The sequence below is a fragment of the Bombus terrestris genome, chromosome 3 (genome assembly GCF_910591885.1).
Source record: "Bombus terrestris chromosome 3, iyBomTerr1.2, whole genome shotgun sequence".
NCBI classification, from domain to species: domain Eukaryota; kingdom Metazoa; phylum Arthropoda; class Insecta; order Hymenoptera; family Apidae; genus Bombus; species Bombus terrestris.
In genome coordinates this window covers 9296886-9321036 of record NC_063271.1, presented here as the reverse complement: position 1 = coordinate 9321036, position 24151 = coordinate 9296886, and the positions used below count along the sequence as shown (strand labels likewise).

At 35.5% G+C, this 24151-nt stretch overlaps 3 protein-coding genes and 1 long non-coding RNA gene across 14 annotated transcripts in view; 2 read left to right on the top strand and 2 right to left on the bottom strand.

Moving 5' to 3' along the window:
• LOC100642838 (ras-responsive element-binding protein 1) overlaps positions 1 to 8637 on the top strand; it is a 112485-nt gene extending 103848 nt beyond the window's left edge. For both annotated transcript variants that reach the window (XM_012320944.3, XM_048404424.1), the window contains 2 exons: positions 266 to 4648; positions 4846 to 8637. In XM_012320944.3, coding sequence (XP_012176334.2) covers positions 266 to 4648; positions 4846 to 5409 — 4947 coding nt within the window. In that variant the 3' untranslated portion in view covers positions 5410 to 8637. The remainder of the gene's footprint in view (positions 1 to 265; positions 4649 to 4845) is intronic.
• Positions 8638 to 8858: 221 nt separating this feature from the next.
• On the bottom strand, positions 8859 to 14130 carry LOC100644478 (NAD-dependent protein deacetylase Sirt6). Its single transcript, XM_003394489.4, has 7 exons — positions 13188 to 14130; positions 12917 to 13044; positions 11727 to 11845; positions 11524 to 11647; positions 11259 to 11432; positions 10769 to 10892; positions 8859 to 10593 (listed from the first exon to the last, which is right to left on the bottom strand). Exons 1-7 carry the CDS (start codon positions 13251 to 13253, stop codon positions 10105 to 10107), a joined length of 1224 nt encoding a protein of 407 aa, XP_003394537.1. The 5' UTR covers positions 13254 to 14130; the 3' UTR covers positions 8859 to 10104.
• Positions 13150 to 24131, top strand: LOC100644596 (beta-1,3-galactosyltransferase 5). Of its 3 annotated transcripts, none has more exons than XM_048404425.1 (3): positions 13150 to 13168; positions 20258 to 20851; positions 21205 to 24131. In XM_048404425.1, the coding sequence occupies exons 2-3, from the start codon at positions 20296 to 20298 to the stop codon at positions 21717 to 21719; spliced, it is 1071 nt and encodes a 356-aa protein (XP_048260382.1). In that variant the 5' UTR covers positions 13150 to 13168; positions 20258 to 20295; the 3' UTR covers positions 21720 to 24131. The 3 variants fall into 3 exon arrangements, with proteins under 3 accessions (XP_048260382.1, XP_012176340.1, XP_003394538.1); XM_012320950.2 differs by lacking the exon at positions 13150 to 13168 and adding an exon at positions 14769 to 15300; XM_003394490.3 differs by lacking the exon at positions 13150 to 13168 and adding an exon at positions 14769 to 15307.
• LOC105667169 lies at positions 14198 to 20373 on the bottom strand. Of its 8 annotated transcripts, none has more exons than XR_001099788.2 (3): positions 20237 to 20373; positions 17220 to 19842; positions 14198 to 16074 (listed from the first exon to the last, which is right to left on the bottom strand). It is a non-coding gene; the product is annotated as an uncharacterized LOC105667169 (long non-coding RNA). The 8 variants fall into 8 exon arrangements; XR_007223453.1 differs by having other exon boundaries at positions 20160 to 20283; XR_007223455.1 differs by having other exon boundaries at positions 14198 to 15516; positions 15591 to 16074; positions 17220 to 20258.
• Positions 24132 to 24151: the final 20 nt, after the last annotated feature.

Below are 24151 nucleotides of genomic sequence, written 5' to 3'. Positions count from 1 at the left end.
TTTGGCAATCTTTGTATTTCATTGTACGATATTCCTCTTATTATTCTACCACATTTTCTTACTTGTTTATGTATCTTACGATAGTCATCGATTAAAAACCGAATTATCCAACCTATTTAACAATCTCCGTTGTCGCCATCTATTACCATAACTTGTCACCTAACGTGTACAGCTATTAATTACCTTTAAATACTCCGCTATATATTATTTTATTTACTATTTGAGAATCAAACCCGTTTAACAGTTTCTGTACTTGTTTCCGCAGGTTGAACTACCAGAAAGCGCACACCCATGTCCAGCTTGTTCGACCGTTTTGCCCACCTCCAGGGAGTTAACGAACCACCTACGCGGCCATAATTCGCCTCGCAGCACAGACTGTAGCGGCGAGGATGACTATTGCTGCGGCGTGTGCAATAAGGTGCTGAGCTCTGCAAGTTCCCTCGACAGACATGTATTGGTGCACTCCGGGGAACGGCCGTTCAAATGCAAGTACTGTGAGATGGCGTTCACCACGAATGGCAATATGAACAGGCATTTGAGGACAGCGCACAGAGGCGCCTCGCCTAACAGCTGCACCGACTCCGAGGGTAGCAGCGACTCGGACAAATCATCCAGGCAGCGACATCTCGAGGAATACAACAACAACGAGATCACAAAAAGAAACTCGCCAAATATCGGGGACAAACGGGACGAGGAACAGACCTCGTCGTTAACTGGAAAAAGAAAATGCCCTAACTACGCGAGCGACAGCGAAACACAGAAGAGGCATAAGATTCTTCTAAATAGTTCGAGAAGCGAGATGAAATCGAGACCGGATGACAACCAGAACATTTACAATTGTCCAGTATGTGGGCGACAGGATTTTGCCACTAGCGCCATCTTAGAAGCGCATCTGGAACGAAATCATCCGGAATTCCCTGCGAAGTGCGACACGTGCAACTTGTCGTTTAAAAACCACAGAGTACTGAATCTGCATCGGTTCATGATACATTTCGCGGAACACTCGATGGGAAATACCGCGAGAAATCTGAGAAATTCGATAGTAGGTTTCAACGATTTAACGTTCGTTGATTTCTCGTCCGATAAGTTTCCAGCAATAGCGAGAGCTGTCTGCGAACAATCGCTTCACCGGCCAGCTTCAGGCGAGGTAGCCAAATTCCAATGCTCCAAATGTCTGCGAGCATTTCCTTGTAGATCCGCGTTAGATGCCCACGAAACTGACTGCGGCACGATGAATTTGCAAAGCAGAACAACCGAAGACAGCCAATCGAGAAGAGACGATTTTTTCGCTGGCTTGGATCTTCAAAACAAGGCTGCTTTGAGGGAAGCGAAGGAAGGCAAAGATCTTGCTGATATCCAGAGTATCATATCTGTCACCTCTGGACCTATCTTACAGAGTTTTCGATCAGACGCCAGCACACCCGAGAACAACATCAAATTTAATACCAGTGTAAACTCTTCTGGTAGTTCAAGTACGTATTGCACAGAGTACCACGAGGAGGAAGCTCAAGACGCGTTTTCTGCAGAGTTCAGAAAAATGAAATTGAAAGGGGAGTTCCCTTGCAGGCTCTGTTCCTCGATATTTCCTAATCTAAGAGCCTTAAAAGGTCACAACAGGGCGCACATGGGCGTGGGACCTGGCATGCCATATCCTTGTAATATGTGCCCTTATACCAGCACTGATAAAGCGACTCTGGTAAGGCATCTCAGGTCTCACAATGGCGACAGACCTTACGAATGCTCTCTCTGCAATTACGCTTTCACAACTAAAGCAAATTGTGAGCGCCATGTACGAAACCGACATGGAAAATTGACAAGAGAGGACATTAAAAGCGTTCTCATCTATCATCCAAATGAAGACTCTACGAACGAGAACGTGGAACGCGGAAACTCGCCCAGAGTTTTGAAGGATGATGTGAGGAAGAGCCTGGTATATCCGCCAGAACGCGAAGATCTTCACCACCAGCAAATACATTATCCTCCGGTTTCTATGGAGGCAAGAGGTGAGATCAGAATAATAGAAGAGGCGAAGCTGCAAAATTCCTCGATGTCGATATACAGTACTAGCCACTTTGAAAAAAATGATGCGTTTTCAAGGCATGGTCAGCCTTTGGAGCTAACCCAAAGGAACTCCGAGGAGACAAAACCTGGTCAAGATGCCAAATCGGATTTTTCGAAGTTGGACGACGATTTGGAGTCGAGATCGTCCGAGGGTAGCGTATCTCTAGTCACAGAAACCAAAACAGATTCGCACCAAAGAATACAAGCTAGTCCTATGAATTTAAAGAAAGGTCTCAACATATCGGAAAACATAGGCGAAGACGGTCCGTTGGACCTTTCCATGGACGTACTGGATCTCAGCAAGAAGTCGAAGGAGAAGGAGGACGATAACTTCGCCGCGGCTCACGAACAATTTGGAAAAAACCAAAAAGATTTGTACAATGCTACCAGTCAATTATTGTTGACCGAGGCTTTGTTGAAGGCTGGCCAGGGTAGTTCTCAACCTACATCTTTGGAAGCTCTGTACGCTAACGCAATCTACAGAAACTTCAGTACATTCCCTGGTAGCGTAGGAGCTGGAATATTGCCACCGTACATGTTCAATCCTCATGTCTTTGGCCAGGATTTCTCTATGAAAGAAAGATTACAGAAGGAATTGGTCAGAGGTCTACAGTTGACAAGTGGAGGTACTTTGGTGGAGCCACCCATAGGTAGCGCGGGATTTACCGCCTTTTCTCAAAATAGAGACATCAATTCCCAGTCTCATTCAACAACCGACCAAAATGAATATGCCAAATTAATATCTTCTAAGATGGCCAACAAGAGTCTGACAACCCGTGATAAACCAGACAATCTGCCCTCGTCCAATTCCGTGAAGATGGTGATCAAAAATGGAGTCCTGATGCCTAAACAAAAGCAACGAAGGTACAGAACTGAGAGGCCTTTTACCTGTGAACATTGCTCAGCGAGATTTACCTTGAGGAGCAATATGGAAAGGCACATTAAACAACAACATCCTCAGCACTGGAGCCAGCGACCCAGAGGAGGTCACTCGACAAGGGGAAGACCACCTTCCAGCCATCCTACGCTGATTCAAAACCTTGGACAGGCAACTTCTCAAGGCAGCCAATCGTACAACAACATCCTGCCAAAAGTGGAACAGTCAACGAATCCGGAATTTACGAGGCATTCTATCTCCGACCAAGTGAAGTACGCTATCCTGGCACAGCAATTAAAGGCAAACAAGATGGATGACAATGACTCTGAAGAAGAACTGGTCATAGACGAAGGGCCACAGGAGAAAGAAAATCAAGAATCTCAGGATCAAAGGGAGAAGAGTCTGTTGAGAGGACAATTGGAAGCTACAGAATCTACGAAAGAAACTACGGCGAATGAAGAAGCCATGGAATGTTCGAACGATGACCCAAACGAGACAAATATTAAGCTGGAAAAGAACGAACAAACTGTTACTGAACAACAGAAAAAATCTGACACGGAGAAGACTACTGTGACGGAAAATTCAGTTGAAAAGAATCCTGACAGAGTGATCAAAACGGAATCAGTTAATATGAACAGCGAGAAGATGGAGGATGGAGCACCTGATCTCGCTAGCGTGTCAGAACTATTAGACAATGCCTCCCAACAATACCAACAATTTCAACCCCAGTATTTAAGCGATGAAGAAGGTCTAGTAGCATCGAACAGTGATTGCAATAATTCTGGCAGTGATGAGAAATCCGACTCTGTAAATTCATCACATTCGACGAACGCGTCGAAGAAAAAGAAGAAAAAGAAGAAAAAAAAGAAGAAATCAGCATATTCAATGGCCCCGAACAGAGTAATCTGCCCATACTGTGAACGACCATTCCCATGGACCTCATCTCTCAGACGACATATTTTGACACATACTGGACAAAAACCTTATCAATGCGTTCACTGTTCGTTGCTATTCACAACGAAATCCAACTGCGATCGTCATTTGCTCCGAAAACATAAAGCAAATCCGAACAAGATGCGTAGAGTCAGAAACTCTTCTTCTCCGGATTCTCAAGCGATCATCAACAATAGTAACTCGTTCTCCATGAGAAACGTTCCTGAAAGACCCTACAAGTGCAATCAGTGTCCCAGCTCAACATTTTCAACGTTGGGTAACCTAAAGAAACATCGTTCCACTAAACACGCTCGGAAGATGAAGACCAGGTCGGACACTCCATCCAGTGAACCTCAAACCAGTCCACAGGAGTGTCCAAAGCCGAACAACGAACAAACTGATTATGATAGTCAGTCTTCGAGCGTGTCTGAAGGGATAGAAACTTCTTCGATGCCAGGACTTACTAAATCGAATTCTAACGCTTCACAATTGGCCAACGAAACAGCTAGGTCAAGGAGACCTTCACCGAGATCATCACCTGGGCCCAGTGATGTGCCTTTTAAATGCCACTTGTGCGACTGTGGTTTCGCAGAACGACACGACTGCCTCGAACACATCAAAATGAACCACAAAAAATCCTACGAAATGTTAGTGGCGAAAGGGGCATTGGACATGGACATCGACGCGGTTGAAGACCAACAACAACCGCCACCGCAACATCATACCAGCGATGGAGAAGAAAAACGAGGACGTTTTCCAGACTATAGTAACAGAAAGGTAAGAACGTTTACCTTTTTAAGAAAGACTTATACAGGGCATAAATAAGTTGTGAATATCATTCGTAGATAGAACTCACGCTTAACTTACGCTCTGTATCATCAAGTCTATTTCAAGTAGTGTTACTTTGTAACAGATGACTGATTAACCAAACATGCGAACTGCAACTAAAACAATTAATTTCTTATTACTTCCAGGTCGTATGTGCATTCTGTATGAGGCGGTTCTGGTCTGCGGAGGATCTCCGGCGCCATATGAGAACACACACCGGAGAACGACCTTTCTCCTGCGATATATGCTGCAGAAGATTCACCTTGAAACATAGTATGCTGCGGCACAGAAAGAAGCACGAGTCCATTGATTCTACCATGTATGTTGGTACAAGCGGAGATGAAGAGAATTCACCTGCGCAGCCACCTACGATCACACCACGAAGTCAACAACAACAAATTCTGGTGGCAGCCAACAACGGAAATTCCCGTATTCAAGACAGAATCTCTTTACCAACTGTTACTCCAGTCGCGACCGGTGATGCAGCCCCGAGTGGATTAATAAGATTCAATCCATACGAGAAATTAACCACTCTGACAGGGAAATTGGCCAGTATTCCATCAAACGCAAATCCAGATGCAGAAAGCACGGATAATGATTTGATCTCGAACCTGCTGGGAATAAGAGACAAGAGTTTCATTGACAGAGTACTACAGGCATCCGCTGATGACGCCGCCAAGCTATTAGGAGTAAAGCGTAGCCATGAGTGAAGTAGATTCAGCTGTTGCTTTTTTTTGGACATTTCACGATCGTGCCTTAGGTTCCTCCCCCATTTACGTGTACGAAAGTCAATCGATAAGTTGATCTTTGTATAGTAGAGATAGTGTAAGTAGGTACTTATTTGAGAAACAAAAGTGTGCATGCGTGTTAATAAGTATGATAAATTGATAAATATTGTTAAAAATTGAGTTTTGATTTTCTTTTAGCCCTTTTTTATTGTTATTTACATGATAGTTAATTTAATTAACAAAAATTTGTTGAAAAAATGAAGAAATACAACAATATATCAGTGTTTTTTATATAGCAATACTTATTGTATTAATTCATTTTTGCGTGACTGTGAAAAAATTGTAGTCATTTCTTATTTGTCTATATGTTACAATTCACACGATACATTGATGATTTTATATGATCTGTAGACAATTCGAGTGAATTGGACATATTTTCAAATAAATGCACTCACCATTATTGTTTATTTTTATTGAACATCAGACTGATTGTTTAAAATATCATCTTACAACATATTCACCGTGTTCCTGAAGAAGAAATTTAACAATATACAACATCTTTTATCTTAATTTCGCACATTTTTATAATTTGACGTTGATAAATTTGTTCTTCCTTTAATAAACATGGGTTGTTTGATGATATCTTTAAACTATAACAGACATCAGTGATGTCAATAAAAATATACATTTCAAATTATATGAAATTAAATCTATGATTACGGTGTGGATGAATTTCAATGATTTTTAACAACATAAGTGAATCAAGAGCCTATTTTAATAAAATTTCATCAAGTTGTCATGCTTTGTTCGAGTCAAGAGAAATGTTTAAATTGACTACAACAACGCAAAGCCACTTTCGCTTATACGAACAATGCCAGCTATTGCAGAATCGTTTTTTCTTCGTCAATTAAGTGCCTACTTTCCTCTTTTTTTTCTATTTTCTCTTTCTTCTAATCTCTCGCGCCCACACAAAACATGGGCTAAAATATTTCCGCGTATCTCTCTATTATGTACATATTATAACCACAAATACGTGTGAATCACACGTTTCTAATAAGCTTACACGTTTCTCTAAGAGCTAGCGTTGTACATTAAAAAGGCACGATTAAGCTTTGTCAATACAAAGCCGTGTCAAAACAAAAGATTTGGTCAGGAATGGAACAAGAGAACGTCACGAAGCATATATTTAGTCGGTGACTTTCTCTTCATTAATCGAGCGAGCCGTACTAAAACCCAAAGATACACAACGAATTAAGTTAGCCATATAATACGTACTTCTATTTATTGTTTGTCACGTACCTAAAACCGCGATTCACTAAATGAAAAGTTTTCCTTGTCAGCGATGTACTTGTTTTTTTGCCGAAGAAAAAGGTGTCTCGAAACGCGAATCGAAAACTGAGACAACCGAAAGAGATTGAAAAGTCGCGTTCGATTTATTGATCGTAGAGTCCGGACCGTGAAGCTCAGTCGGTAAGATAGCATACGTTCTTCTCGGTAGACGTCAGGCAAGTCGAAGAATGCGATTCAATAATATGCAAGTAGAGCAATATAGAAAAGAAAGTTTATCGTATATAATTATATAAATAAATATATATATATATATATATATGTAATAATCGATTTCTATTCCGTCGGATAAATGATTACTGTACATACATAGTCTAACTAAAAATTTCGGTAGGTCTATGTTCCGCATCGTATCGTCCTCATTCATTCGAGTCCCCTAGGAACCGAGAGGACAATATTTAAAAAAAAATGCAATTATACCAAATAGTCGGCTTCGATTCTGATGTCGGTTATCGGCCTTCTCGGTGGACACCAGAAATACAAGTCGAACCAATCGATAAAACATTTGTATCTTCTAATCGTAATACTTCTTTCCTTCTTTCTCTCCTATTTTCTTTCCGCGGTGTTCTGCTTCTGATATAATTTTCCATTCCTGCCTTTTGTCCTTCACTATATGATCTCTTTTATGCGACACGAATACATTCCATCATATACAACAGGTTTATACTTCTTTCTCATGTTCTTTCTTTCCCTTTCCTATCAATCTTCACTTTTGTCTCTTTCTCTTTCCCTTTTTAAAGCTCACCGTATTTATCCTTCTTTAGCGAGAATGGCTGCTTACGAATCGATGTCTGCGCTCGTCGAAAGTCGACCGTTTGCAAACTTATTCGGGGTGTTTTCCGTTTCCTTTCAAATTCCGTCAATAGCACTTAGATTCTTCTTCCACACATATGTTATATGTGTATTGCGTGGAACGTGTATAGTTTGAAAATTTTATTCCATAAATTATAGATTTCGATGGAAAAATCTTAAGATCCATCGATAATTTCGTTCGCGCAGTACATGTATAAAAAAGAAGACTTCTCTGCTTTGACTATTGATACGTAGCAACTCGTGACATGTTGATTTTCGAGAAATCCCCTATTCGACTAAATATAAGTAGGATAATCGTTATGCTAATGTTAAGGTTAAGGACGTCAACGGTTACGATTTAACTATAGATGTGACCAATGGGAATTAACAAATTCCTAAATACATATATACGGATATATAAACTACAAATGTGTAAATATAGAGAAACTAAAAATGTTAGTATCTATGCTCGAAGCATAAATTATCGATAAAAGAATCTGTGAAAGCTTGTATAATTATTACAATAATGTATATTTATTACAAAATATCGGAATATTTTTTTTATTAATATTACGAAAATCAAAACGTAACGTTAGCTTTTGTGCTTTGTAGTAACGGAAAACAGCCCTAATAATTTCACTCTGAATCGGTGTTTCTTTGTTAATATAAGAAAAATCTTTTAATACATTCAAAGATATAATATAAAACAATTCCTCAAAAAGAATTATTATTTGTTAATTTTAATTTTATTTTATATAATGTTATTGACAAAACGATTTGCATCGTTAATGTTTTTGAACATGCGGTTTTATATATATATCTCATGTATGTATATGAATTCAATATTATTTGGAAAATGTTTGAAATAATAAAAAAGAAAAATGCTAGTGCAAAAAAGGACTAGTTGAGATAAAAAAAACGGGAGACGCTGTTTCAGATCTCAAAAATGTTTCCACGTCGATGTAGCGCAGCGCCACGTGACGGTGAAGTCTACTTAAAAAAAAAAATATATATATATAAAATATGTAAACGAAAAAGATCTATTTATTAAAGAGGCGAAATGTATTTAAATCTTTGGAGTGATGTTTTTTCTTAATTGGTTTAAAAAGAATTATGCTATAAAGTAATTATTGTAGCGCACGTGTAAGTACATGATTATCTTGTATCCTTGTTTAAACTTTGCTTATGAATAAGAATATACCATATCAAGATGAAAAATTAAACATTCCCTTTTCCTTATTTTAATTCCCAAATTATCAAAAATAGAATAGGAAATAGTGACCATACAAAAATCCCTTTCCACAATTTTATTTCCCGTCGAATGCTATAATATTTCACTAATAATAACGTCCAGTAAATAATATCAATTAAAGTAATAAATTATTAGGAGCAACCAAGCATATATATCACTATTTACATATAAATATTACACATTTCACTAATCTGCGTTCTACTATAAAACGCTATCGACAAAATAGCGTCGAATGCCGATATAAGAAAGACTCGCTTGCATTTCCATACTTTATTTCTCTCTCTCTCTCTCTCTCTCTCTTTCAAATTTTTGCACTTCCGCTTCTAAACTCGCTCAGGAGACATATTGTCGAGGGAGTAACATTCGCGGTCCCATTATCCGTTTCATCCTTTACCTACAAAACGCTTTTAGTCGTTCTATCACGATTATACAAACGTATGTGCGTTTAACAAGAGACACTTAACTATTAGATTCGATCAAACAACACCGAGGCTCGTATGGAGCTTTCTATTAAAAGATTTCAATCTTAAACGTTCAAAGTAGCAACGAGTATTTACTATTCCGGTGCAATTTTAAAACATCTGCGGATCTTCCGATAATCGCTTCGTGTATGGAAGATTTTTTTGGTCATGTTTCTTTTCATTTTCTGTGGAAAACACGAACAGTATTTTACCTATAATATATATAGATATACGAATTAAACGCACTTGAACGTAACACGTTATAGCTGCGCTCTTCACGATCATTTCAAGATCCGTTTGAAGAAAGATCATCTCATGATCGACGCTGTACTACAAAATCTCTGTTCAACACCTTATAAACGATTCTAAATAAATCATCTTACGTACTTAACATTTAATGTATCGTAATGGAGAAAAACATGGTGTGCATGCATATACGTGTATGTCAGTAGAGTATGATACACATTAGATCACTTGGAAAAACTCTTGATTTTCTCTGATTAAGAAGAGAACTACTAGTAATGAAAAAGCGGACAGAACATGGAAGCGATTACGAAAGTACTACTACACATATTTACACGTATTGCAGCGCTTTCTGACTTGACGATAAAAGCGGTTTACCGGTTAATAAACTTATACTTTTACTTTTTTCTTACTTTTTTTTTTTCTTTTGTTGTTTTCGTATAAACAAATCAATAGCACTTTTTTTAGGCATTCTTCACATACAGATAACATCCATTCTATATGCACTCGTAAATAAATTTAACAAAGACTGAAGATTAATAGGAGTATTAGGTCGCTGGATCACCACCTGCTTAAATCATGCTACAGTATGTCGTTCACTTCCAACCCAGGATCTGGCTGAGTCATGTTGTTCGCGGTGAAGTCGAACTGTTCTATGTCTTTCATCTCGTCCTCGATTTTCACCGCGTTATTGCTTATATCCTCCGGAACTACCGCGTTGTTGCAAACCTGATTCGCTGTGTTCATCGTATCCTCTGCTTTTATATCCTGTTTCATCATGAACGCTTGCTTCTTCGTTTTCGTCTCCCGTTTCGTGTCAGTTCTTTCCCGCTCGTACATGAAGGTCTTTCGTTTCCTTCTCATCGGTTTGCACACCTTCTTGTACAATACGTTCATTTCTTTTATTCTGCTCGTTGGTATCGTCCAGTCCATTTCTTTGGACGTTGTGTCAGAATTACGCGTAGGATCCATTGTACTTTCGTATTCGGGTATCTCTAGTCCTAACTTTTTCATAACGCTGATCATTATTTCGTCAACATTGCCATTGATAATTAAGTCTGCCTTTTTGTCCTAAAATAATATCCTTGTTTTTTAAATCATGTTAATTTTTTACTCCAAAGAGTATACTGACCACAGTATGCTATAGTAATTTACACAAATATATCCTTAAATTAGTAACAGGTTAATTATTAAAAGTTTAGAGTAAAGAATTTGTTAGTAGTTTAAAGATAAAAAGTTGTCTTACATGTTTTGTGGATTGTAGATTACATATAACAAGACGTCCTCCGTATTTTTTGGTGTAAAGAGGTAAATTACCGCTCGGGATAATTTGAAGCGTCGTCCCAAGACATATACTTAAATCCGCGACACTGTAAACGTATATACTTTTATTAAATACATTTTTCCACAATAACATTATCAAACAAAATAATTGTCGTAAATAATTGTTAACTAAAACCTGAGATATCAATATAGGATTTTTCAGATCAACGAATCGTTTTTCCAAATCTTTTTAATATATCAACAACTGTTAGGCAATCTTCCTTTTATCTGTTCGCAAAAAATACCAAATTTTTGACATTAAATTATATTACAAAGTACGTTCACTTTATTACAATATTCTTATCGCCTGTTTAAAAACATTTGCATAGTGCCTCCAGATTTATCTCTGTGATATGTCGTGATATAAAAAAAATTAATATCTTTCATTTCGTTAGAGGTTTTTGCCGATTTACCTAGAGTGTAAGTCAGATAAAGATAGATCACTGTCTGGCAAGTTGTGTTCCCAATCGAGGATGGTGTCGTGCATGCGTCCACGGCACGGACGACCACCAATTTGCTCAGATCTACATACAGTGTCCAGAGACTTTTTTCCTACGCTCTTAGTTGCAAAGTTCCGAATAAATTGCCTAGATGAACATTAACAAATGAAAGAGATAAAATATAATATTTTGCAAATTTGTAATTGTACAATGTAATTTTTGGAAAAAGAATACCAACCTTCCACATTTATCACATTGTTCGGTAAACATATTTCCATGCAATTCTGCAAGATACTGTCTCTGTACTCCTGATCGAAGATGCAAGCCATCAATATTTTGACTTATAATAAATTTAACTTTTTCTGGAGGAGAAATAATATTGATCAATTTTCTATGAAATGAAAGTATGTAATTGTTCTGTATTATCATAATTGTACTCACTAGCATCTACTAATTTTTTCAATGCCATATGTGTTTTTGTAGGAATTGCTTCGTCAAAAGAAATGTTCATTGTAGGTTTCAAACCTTTCTGCTCTAGTGTCCATACTCCATTTGTACCTCTAAGAAACCACATACATAGTATATGGAAATTATTAGAAATATTCAATATATATATATGAGTCTCTCAAAAGTCAAACTGATCAACTTTATTTTTTGTCTATTTCTCAATTTCATTATCTAAGTGGATTATTAATACTCATTTTTCAAAAAACAGATGACCGATTTTCACAAGTTAATTTATCAGAGAGATAGCACGGTAATAACAATAAATTCTAAAATATATATTAAAAGATAACGTTGTATCATCATCTCTTCCTACTTTCCAATTTATGAAGTTAATTAGTAGGGCTTGTGTGTGACTCATATATGAAATATAACATAAAAAGAAACAAAACATAATATATATAAAAAATAAAAAATATAATTGAACGTTAATTTCAATTAAATTATTATTTATCATAAAATTCATAATTTTTTACTTATGATAAAAAAGATAATGTATTTAAAATATAAAAAATGGCATGTTGTGTGTGTGTGTGTGTGTGTGTGTGTGTGTGTGTGTGTGTGTGTACATATATATAACATACGTGTATGTGTTGGTGTAACATGTTACATATGTGTGTTACATAGAACACACACGCGCGCACGTATACACACACACAACATGAAGTAATATAATTACATTACGTATTATATATAGGATAAAAGAATAATTATTTGTTTAATAAATTAATTCATAACTTTTCGCAAAATAAAAAAAAAAGATAATTGTTAGAATTATTAGCTATCATTCTATCTCTGCATTTATTTCGGAAAACTTGAGTTAATTCGATGGTTTCTGCTCGATTTCATAAGTTAATCAGCGTTTTGGGATAGATCACGGTGAGGCATTGTCGTACGCAACAATGGTGGACGCGTCGATTCGAAAGGAAATATTTCGGGTTGTTTCTTCGCCGCTTCCGTTATTCCCGCTCGATTAATTTAAAAGAATTGGCCCAGTGGCGCTTTCGAACGCATAAGCAGAGAATCAGAATTACGGGAGAGCCGATCGGGAACTGCTCGGGGAGAGGGGATGAAAGTAGTTAGAAGTAGGGTGGGGATTCGAGCGAAAAATTACAAATGATAATCACCGAAAATCCGGAATGCCCGCAGCAGTGCTGATGCCGGCGCCGGTGTGGACGACTACGTGCCGTGCCGCCTGTATCCAATCGGCTAGAAGGCCGCACTTCAGTCGCAACGCCTCAACGCTGTCGTATCTCTATAAAAAAAAGGAAGGAAAGAGAAGGAAATAAAAAAAAAGGCGATAGTTAAGTTTTCACACATCGGGTGGGCGAACGATTGGAAATCGTCGCGGATGGCCGACTCCCGCCAAACGGGCGATGGTGAATAAACGGTTTTTACCTCTTCCAGGCCCAGCACTCCTTTGTTTTCGTACTGCGAGAGACCGTCCGCGTAGCTGCATGACATTTTTGCTCGCGCGTTATCGCTCGACAAATTATTCGACTCCGAAAACCCTCGACTACGACGCTAACAATGGCTCGATCGTGTTTTTTATTAGACGAAAACTGGCATTTCGTGCACGATATCAATGGTTTCCCATGTGTCGGACGACACGTAAACAATTTGTAAGTTAATGACCGCGTGCTGTTATGTTTATACGCTACGAATGACGATAAGTGATAGGAAACTCGAGATCCACCGAGAACGCATTCTGTTTTATAGACTGCACTGCATGCAATGAAATGGCACTTGAACAGAAAGAAGATAATAAACGTGCAACGCATGCGCAGGATGCGCCCCAGGGAGAGGTGGCTATAGCGCTGCAGACGCTTGAGTTTCTCGCGTCCATTCAATTCATGCCGCCGACAATCAGCGCCATCTACGGCTACTCTTCGCGATTAAAATTCGTTCGCGGTAATATTTGAAACAATTAGTTGTTTAGTTGAAGAACTGTAAAGTGCGATATAAAGCGCGCGTTTTCGTTCTTCTTACCGTTCCTCTTTCTATCGATTCTCCCTGTAAAGTTTCCAGCGCTACTTCGTATCTGTGCTTTCGCTCAGCGTTTGACGTTTAAAGCATTTTGACATGAATTTTATAATAAATATTGGTACGATCCCCTATGATTTCACAAATTTTTGTATATAAATAAATTCTTATATTCTACGTAGTCTTAGATATCGTTGTGTAAAGTGAAATAAGTTAATATGTTTAAATAAAATAATAAGAGAAAGTGCCATTTTGAATATTTAGAAGTTGAACATTGAAAGTCTGGTACTCTTAGTCATTATAATTTGCACAAAATTAATAAGAGGACTTTGATATGTAGAAGTCGAACGAAATATTATATCATAATTCATTCTTTTAACAATACTACTTTAAAAAATTTTAAGCCTAAAACAAATGACACGGTATACTCTTTCATGTTATCCAATTTATTCATAAATCTGTAAAAATACAAAAATAATTGATCGATTAAAAAATTTTATGAAATCTCACGCATTACTTGTATTATTTATCTTAACTAAATACGCGTGAAATAATATATGTGTATTTAAATACAACAGGTCACAAAAATATTAGGATACTTACCACACACAATTTTTATAAATATATTATATGCATTGTACGAAACTTTATGAAATTTCATTAGCACTATAGTGATACATAACTATCGTGAATATAATATTAAAATTTGAAATTCGAAAATGTACATAGAGGCTACAGTACATTTACTGCAAACATACATTTAGTAAAACATTAGTATACAGCATGAATAATAAACTTAATTATACAATTATGCATAATATATGCATAATATAATAAATGCATAATATACAAGTACACGTGTCTTTTTAATACTATGTAGTCGAATATTGACAGGTCGAGTGTATTAATACTAGTTCAAAACCACAATCTCTAATAAAAGTTATGTCAAGGAAATAAGAGAATCGATAAGGTTTGTCACTTGAATTTCCCGCATTTGACGCGATGCGCAAGGCCGACTGAAGAGGGTGCGCCCAATAGACAGCGCAGAGTCGTAGGGTGGGAACACCGGGTTCACCATCGACTCATGGCTCAAATGGACTTCGCTCTTTGGCCACGGCATCTCACTGTGGGTTTCGTATTCTAGCGAATTTTTCTACACATGGTTCAATCTGTCTCGGTCGTATAGAGAGGCATACGATTAAACAAATAAAGAGGAAGGGAAAAATGAAGGGTGTCAGGAAAAAAAGGAACAGAGCTGTTGAACAATCCGAGATATCCACGTTCTGTTGACGTTCACGTAGCTTTTCCTTTCGAGAACGCGCATTTACGCTTTCTTGGCCCAATAGTGATATGCCAGCCGTTAAACACGACGTTGTCGTTCATCTAGCATAACCTCAAACTCCCTGTGATTACATTATACTACGCTTCAGCGACGTCGAGGCATTAATGTCAACTGTGCCGAATGTGTAAAACAAGATTTCTATCTGGGCGACAGATGCTGCGAATTCTTCATTGCTCTTTATCGCACGTAAGTTGTAAGTATAATTTTTCTGCTTTTTTTCCGTTGGGTCGGGTTGGGTTATACATTTGCTATTTTTTGGTACTGTGGTATGATGCTTTTGTTTTCGTTTCTCGATAGAAGCGCTTAGGCGATAGTAATGTTCGAGATGATGCGTATGTTGCACGATTAGCAAAAGCTTCTTTTTGTTTCATGTGCATTCTTATGAAAAGATGAATTATCACTCTAGAAGAAAACAATATATGTATATTAGAAATTGATTAAATGATTTTATAGTAACATAATAAATTATATATTACAGTATATCCTTGTTTCATATATAGGGTGTCCCTATTTTTTCCCGTAAAATGACACCAGCATATTCTAAGAGTAAAAATAAGAGAAAAATGTTATATAAACATAGGCTTAAAAATGCTTTCTTAAAAAATTATAACAAAAATACGAAACAGTTACGGTTTTCATCATCGATACACTATAAAAATAGATTTGCGATATGTATTTACTTAGGTTAGTTGCATTTTAAATTCAGTTCTTATAAATATGGCATTGACAGATGTCATTAAAATGGAACTACATAAATCGCCGATTTGTTCATATACTCCATTGAGCGAAAACTAGTCTGTTGTTATTTTGAATCTTTGTTATAATTTTTTAATAAAGAATATTTGAATATATATTTATATAACATTTTTCTCTTATTTTTAATCATAGAATATGATACCAGCATTTTGCGAAAAAAGGTAGAAACATTTTGCATATTCTCATGACAAGAAAGTTAGCTTCCTGAAAAAGATAATATATTAAACGATTTACTTAGAAATTTATATTTAGAAGTAATGCGTATATTAATATTGTTTAAATTTGATAATTATAATAGAAATATTTAATAATTATATTATATATATTATATTAAAAACGATATATATTAAAAAGATATTTGTCTAGAAATAAAAATTTTGAACATTAAGATTATTTATAAAAATATTTAAACTTGCGAAATTGATAAGGAAAATTGTGTATGTATATTGTTTCATAAATTATCTATCTAATTGTCGAGACCCGAGGTGTGTAACAAGTAACAAGTTTCTCTGTGACTTATTAATGAAGCATGTAAAGCAACCAGCTTTGTAATGTTTCCTTTGTTTCGAGGAAACAGAGATGAGGATCTTTAGGAAACAAGACGTGTTTATACTATAATATTATTTTGTAATACAATAAGTTCCAAACGTTTTCGGAATATCAAAAGTGAAGGTTCTGGAATGTTGATTTTTTCAAAGCACTTTCTAAACGCTGCGTAATTTAGCACGGTTTACAGTAATATGGTGTTCAAATTTTTTCACAAAAATATTTGTAGTAATTTTTCTTTTAATCTCTAAAAGTTACAGATAATTAATAACTTATAAAAAATTAATTAAAACGTTGGTAATATGAATTTTATTTACTCAACATAAAAATATTCTGTATTTAAAATAACAAATTTATGTAATTAAAATAGTAAAGTCAATATAATAATTGTCTGCATTTGTTATGATATCATAAGTGCAGAATTATTAATTTTCAAGTTGGAAATCATGTAATGAAAGCTAATCTCGAGTGAAAGGTTATCACCCGTTATAAGTTACTCTTAACAGTAATCATTTGCATTAAAATTCCTCGGAACAATGAAATATGTAATACATATATCACACACATACGCGTTCACACGCACAAAGTAATATATATGTGTGTATACATTACTATACCTGTGTACATTACTTTAAAAAAAAAATAATAAGATGTATATAAGACATATATGTACATTACTCTTTCACGTGGACAAAATTATGCTTATCACAATTGACTTATTACTATGTGTATTGATCTCGTTAAATACGAACATTAGTAGCCAAAGAATGGAATTTATATGTAACAAGTTTCTTGGTACTTACACAAATATTTATGTATCGATTAATAATTCGTGACGCAATTGCTATGTTCTTTCCTATGCTGCAAAGTGTCCCATATATTTTCCAAGATCTAATGATGTAGGATGTCTATGAAGTAATAGAAGCTACCAGCCTTATTTTTATATTTCCATATAAAAGAGATAAAAAAATTATTTTGAGCCGCACTGAGTGCATCGAAAATACACTGATTTTATATGAAAAAATAATGTAGAACCTGAACAAGATGTTTTAGGCTTTGAGGATCGTTGAACACTGCCACGTCGACCGAATGGCCGATATATCCATGCGATAAGCGCTGTAATTTTTTGATAAATAGCCGGTGTCACCAGCTATTATTCCTAGATTACAGAAAGCAATTCGTTAAAGAACGTTATTTTTAAAAACCAGACAAGAATGTCGACAGAAGAGTTTCGAAAAGTTTGAACTGGAAAAAATGGCTTCCAAAGGAAAGAATACTTTTTATCTATAAGAAAAATAATTATCGTTATTATCTTTTCATAAAATTTTATAGAGTTCAATGATTAAATAATATGTAATAATCTCTGCATCGCATACCGAATACTTGGAAATGAATACCTTTTGAAGTAATTATTGATTGATAAAGGGATGTAAATAAACCGAATGGGAACGTTACTGGGTTGAAGTTCCGAAAGGCCCCGGTAACCTATCGATTCGAGATTTGATGGCGGTGATGAATCCCAAATATAAAATATTAGACATTTTTTAGACATTTAAAAATTTATACATTGAATTCTGTCTACGCAGACGTTATTAATATAACCGTCTTTGTTGTAGTAGTCATCAACGTTAACTCTTAAGTAGGCGATGATACAGCAGCTATATCCGCCTCAGTATCTATAGGGTGTTTCACGTAAAATAGATTATTGTAATCTCGACCGCACAAAGGATGTTTTATATTTTATTTAATTATTCTTTAAAGTGTTTAAGCTATCAAATGCTGGATTAACATTAGTATTAACCTAAGCCAACTTGAAAATTAAAGCGGAGTGGCGAGATATTTTGGGTATAACTCGAAAACTAAGGCCAACCATTGGTTGCCTCTATAGGAAAAAGTCGTTCAAAATATAAAATTTCTCAACCTATTTTGAGATCAGCGAAATTGGCAAAGTAGTCTTTCGACAAGAAAAATATATAGTCTAGTCCTAACCGATATTACTCGTACTTTTCTATCTCCATCCGGACAGTATCCGGTACGGTATCCAAAATTACAAAGTACAGTGTAACCCAATATTTTTTGGCCAGCGAAATTAAGATGTAAATATAACGTAGCTTAAAAAGAAGTGGTCGGGTTATAGGTGGAACACCCCATAGATACTAAAGCCGATATCGCTATTGCATCATCGGCTGCTCGACAGTCGACATTATTTCAGTAATGACGCTTGCATTAATAACATCAGTATAGATAGAATTTAATGTACAGTACTGCAAGTTCTGTATCAATACCTCGGAGATATATCAATAAATAAATACCCGAAACTAAAATTTTATATTTGGGACATACACTCCCCTGCTCCCTTTCATCAGGCCTCCTCAAATTTCATGTCTATCGGCCACCGGGGCCTTTCGAAACTAAAATTAATCTATACATTTTTAAACAAATGCTATAATCTCGGAGAAGCTACATTTGAAACATAGACTTTTAAACTGTTCAAGGTCATGGAAGGATGGAAATTATTCAAACGGATAATACCTAAGTCGTCTATACCTTCCTGTGCATTATTAACAGAACAAATACAAGATGTGCCAAAAGTTTTTAAGTGAGATTATAGTTATATAGTCGTGTATGAGATATCTCTGTCCTTAAACTGTATAAAAATTAAATTGTCTACAGATACGACGAGCAGAACATAATTATACTTTACATAAATTACACATTACAATTGGCACATTATCTATATTGTGTCCATTATCACCTGGTATTATTTAGAATTACCGACTTATCTACAGAAATAAAAGAATTATATTTTATATATATATGTAATATGTATAGCTAGTTATAACATTTCCTGTGAAAGATCAAAGATAGTTCACCGACGTGAGCACCGTGTCAGTCATCCGTAGGAGATTGTAGGATATATACGTACATTTAAATCGTTCACTTATAATTCATCTGGTATGCGCTTTCATTTAGTTTTATTATAGTCTCGCCTCCTTCAAGTGTTCAATTGGCCGCAAACTCTTTTGCCATTCATCAGTGAATGTTATTAGCGATCTAAGTTCGACGTTAGTTCAAGGTATACCTAAAATATCGATAATTGGCTGTCTTTCACACAGCTGGACGCATACCAACTCAAAAGTCTACGCGATTCAACGTTGATTCTTGTTGAATTGATATTTAGGTATTGATCTTTAATTTGTCAACCTTTGAAAAATTGAACAATCTTATTATTTTGTATTATCGCTACTTGTATTGTAATGTTCAAGAAATTACCGACTATTAAAAGTATATGAACAAAATGGAATACAATATTGCAGATTATAGCAGTGAGTTCTTCACAAACGAAATCACTGTTGTATATACTCCTCAACTAATATACAGTTTGAATCGTCCACTTCAGGAGTTAACGAATTTTTCCGTTATCATCTATGAAAGAAATATTATAGAGCATATAATCATATTTATATAGAATATGAAACTATATGTAACAACTAATATTATGTACAAGATGTTTCAGAAATATATAGTTAGGGTCTCTATAATGTTAACTTATTCTACTGTATCGTTTGTAACAGAAGAAAATGTTGACAGTGTTCATAATTCTACGCATGGCAACTACAGCGGCTTCGAGAAGTACTTACATTTACTATAACATTTACATATTAATTAATTCTATGTATGATTAGAAAAATTTTGTACCATGAAAATGAAATGTATAGAACCTGATAAAAATATGATCAAACCTGTAGAAAATACGATACCAAAGTTTGTTCACCTATTTACGAAACACTCTGTATCAAAATGAAGAATAAAAACTAACACAAGTGTTTGTCTTCTTCAGCCGGACTTAGACCTGTATGATGTAAGGGACTCGTTAGTATGCTGGATAAGCGGCGACTCCATGCCTCCGGTACGTCGCCTTACACTCTGATTTTCGTGGTCGCCTTGGCACTGACTGGATGCTTCTCCTTCTGGCTTCACATCGACAGCTCCGGTTCACCGACGCCGTACAGCAGCGGCGCGTCGGCACCGGGATATCTGCTAATCCTTCCCGGAAACGTGACGCTCTCCCCGCAGCCGTATTTACTGCACGAACTTTCGTTCGGTGATAAATCCACCTTGATCGACATAAAGGACTTCCGGTTCACGATCAACAATGACCCGTGCAACCGGACGCATCCGTTGCTGCTGATGCTGGTTCATTCGGCTCCCGAAAACTTTGTTAAGAGAAACGTGGTCAGAGAGACATGGGGCCAGCAATCTCCGGAGGTGGCGCTCCTCTTCTTCGTCGGCTCGTCTGATGAATATCAGACGATGCTGGAAGAGGAGAATAGAAAATTCAAAGATTTGATACAAGGCAACTTTCTCGATGCCTACAGAAACATGACTTACAAGCATGTGATGGCATTGAAGTGGGCTACGTATCATTGTCCAAGTAAGTTTTTGTGAGATATTTTGAATAATTCTTTAATCCATTAAATATAGCGGAATTCTTTTCTTTTATTACCAGATGATATTTCGTTAGTTCTTTCATAGCCGATGATAAACGTATGTTTATTATCAGATATTCTTAAGAAATATTTCTTAATATTATCAAATATGCCTAGAACTTGCAATATCTTCAAATAATGATGGAATTCCAAGATTATTTTGAATATTATTCCAGTAGGAGAAAGAACTGTTATGGACAAATCTATAATTGTAAATTTCTGTGATAAATATGAATTTATTACGAAAATATATTCTTTATAAATGTGAATTTTCTGAAAGATGTTCCTTTCCTTTCAGGTGCCAAATATATATTAAAATTAGACGATGATGTTTTTGTTCATGTACCTGCCATGTTGGATTTCTTGACGCGTGATCTATCGCCATGGGGAGCCAGACGATTGATCCTATGCGATCTTCTACCCACGGGTACCGTGAAGAGATCCTGGCGTTCCAAGTGGAGAGTTTCCCCTCAAGAATATCCTGGCAGACACTATCCTGCGTATTGTGCCGGATGGGCTATACTCTACTCTCCCGATAGCGTATTTCTTTTGTATCGTGAGGCACAGAAAGAGCCATATTTCTGGATCGACGATGTTCATATTACCGGGACGTTAGCTAGGAAAGTAAATTTAACACAAACCTCTCTGCATTACTTGGTGCTAACTAACGAGAATATGCAGGACCTTCTATCAAATCCAAATTCTCGTAGGGAGTTTCTGTTCGGACCTCCAAACCTCACTGAAAACGAGATAAGAGCCTTACAGAGTGTGGTCACTAAACCACGGCCTAGCAGCGAAAGCCTAGTGAACTGAAACATTTCGAATGAGCGAAAGGCATTTATGCATCTGTGATCATTTTTATTCTCAAGATAAAAATTTTTTTTCAGATAAAAAAGCCTCGTCGTGATTTTAAATTCTTTCTTTTGCCTATTCCTAGTAACCTTTAGAAACAAACAAAGGTTAAAAATTAATTCTCAAACGAAATATTTCAATAATTAAATTTTATTAACAAGGCAGATGCATAAATCTTTTTCTTATTTAATGCGACAAAAGAATTCTCTGATACTTGATATTTTGCACACTTTTCATGCATTTCAATTCTCTACAGATATAATTCTCTTCGTGAGTGTTCAATTTTTTGCACAGTATTTTTACAGTATTATACTTTGTTGCAAGGGAAATTTTTTCTAAATATCGAATCTCATATTTCGGAATAATATAATATTTTCTTATAGTGGTTGGCTTTTCCATAATGATATTATAAAAGTAATATTATAATTTCTTTCGTAATTTTATATCTGTGTGACGGCTATCTTACGGCTATATTACGTAATCAACGTTTCAATGAAATTCTTAAACGCGTGTCTGATTTGATGAAGCGCATCACAATCAACGCACAATAATTTGTATATTCCTTGGTTGGTGATGTATATCCGACTAATTTACTTATTATTGAATAATCTGTTTTGAAAAATTCATCGTAAAAATGATCAAGCGATGCATATCATATTAACATCGCATAATGAAATTTTCCTTTTTGTGAATCAATTGATGCAAAAACAAATGTATTATAATCCCAAGATTATAGGGCCAGAAAACGATCGAGAAATAAAAACAAATTTATAGATATTCAATTCAAAATTTAAGATATCAAATTGTTATATAAAATCTGATTATATGAAATGAGGTTATTAGGTACCAATAAGTATAACCCCAAATCAAGGGTCCATTCGCGAGTTAGGAGGGCTTAAAAACTGGAAATTCCTGTTCTTGTAACGTGAATCGTTTATCTAACGATTCGAATGAAATTCTAATTCTCAGCTCCTTGAATGATTAGCAAAAACATGGATCTTGAACCTACACGCACCTTTCTTTTTATCAATTTTCATATTTATCGACGATGCAATATACCTCAGTATACGTATGTACACACACACATACACACACACATATGTTATGATTATATTCAGTTGGTTTGCTAGGAGAGTAATACAATTGAAAATATTATATTTTCAAGCAATATGTTTGATATAAAAAGTTTCCAACTAAAAATTGCAAGTGACAATAATATATTTTTCAGGAATGATATAGGTTTCAAATTGGAAATTACTAATTACTTAACTATATAACAATGAAATCGTTTTATAATTAATGGCAGTGTTTGGAATCTTGTTCATTTATTAGCTTAATCTCCAAATCTGTAGTTTTGGTATTTCCTAAATTCAATTTTGGGCTGTGTTCAACTAATTGGTTATGCTTGTATGTAGCTATTTCTTCTAGTTTCATCATCTTGGACGTTTTGCCAGCTAAGTCCTTTTGTTTTGGCTACCGATTCTCTATATTGCATTTGAAATATTCTGAGTTTGTGTAATGTTGCATTATCTCAAGTTCACATTCTATCTTTTGCAACCTTGAGCTCATCTCATTGTTAGTACCCAATTGTATAGTACACAATTCTGTAATTTTAGCAGTTTGTGCTTCTATATGTTTATACAATTATGCAACTTTTTCCTTTCCTACATTCTTCCATCTACGGTTAGCACCTATAGATAATAAATTACAAGAAAGGTTTTACATTCTGGGTATATATTATTTGTGGATATTATTTACTACTATAAAAAGGATTAAAATATTATTTTAAAGTATGTTATTCTTATTAAATAGTATATTTTCATTTTAATAAATAAATTTCTTCTATAGAACTAATTTTTTCATTTTAGAAGTAACAATTTTTTAAGTATATCAACCTTCTGGCAAACCGACAATATGCATATTTAATTCTCGGTTGTTCTGTCGTTTTCTCTCTTTGTTTCAGTCTAGAATACAACGAATACGATTTGCAAAAGAAGCACATGAATTTCTCTGTAAAATGGCGAGAGAGAGAGAGAGAGAGAGAGAATATATGTGTTAAACGGTAACAATTAATATAATACGCTTCACTGTTGCTGCAATGGAGATCTGTAAATTCTGAATTGTTCTGTATACACTTATAGATATACGTACAAAATGTTGGTGACTATTAGTTAGCAAAGTATCATGACTATTATTCTCTGATGTGGATTAAACAATCTTTTTCTTATTTATTTAATTTATATTAACTATAGCAGCATTTTCGTCACATTATGTAGAAAAAACCGAATGTTTTTTCATTGTATACTATCGAACGTGTTTATATAGTAATGGAGTAAAATACTTATAATTTCAATAAACTACGGATTGTTTCAATTGTACGCTATCTATAACCC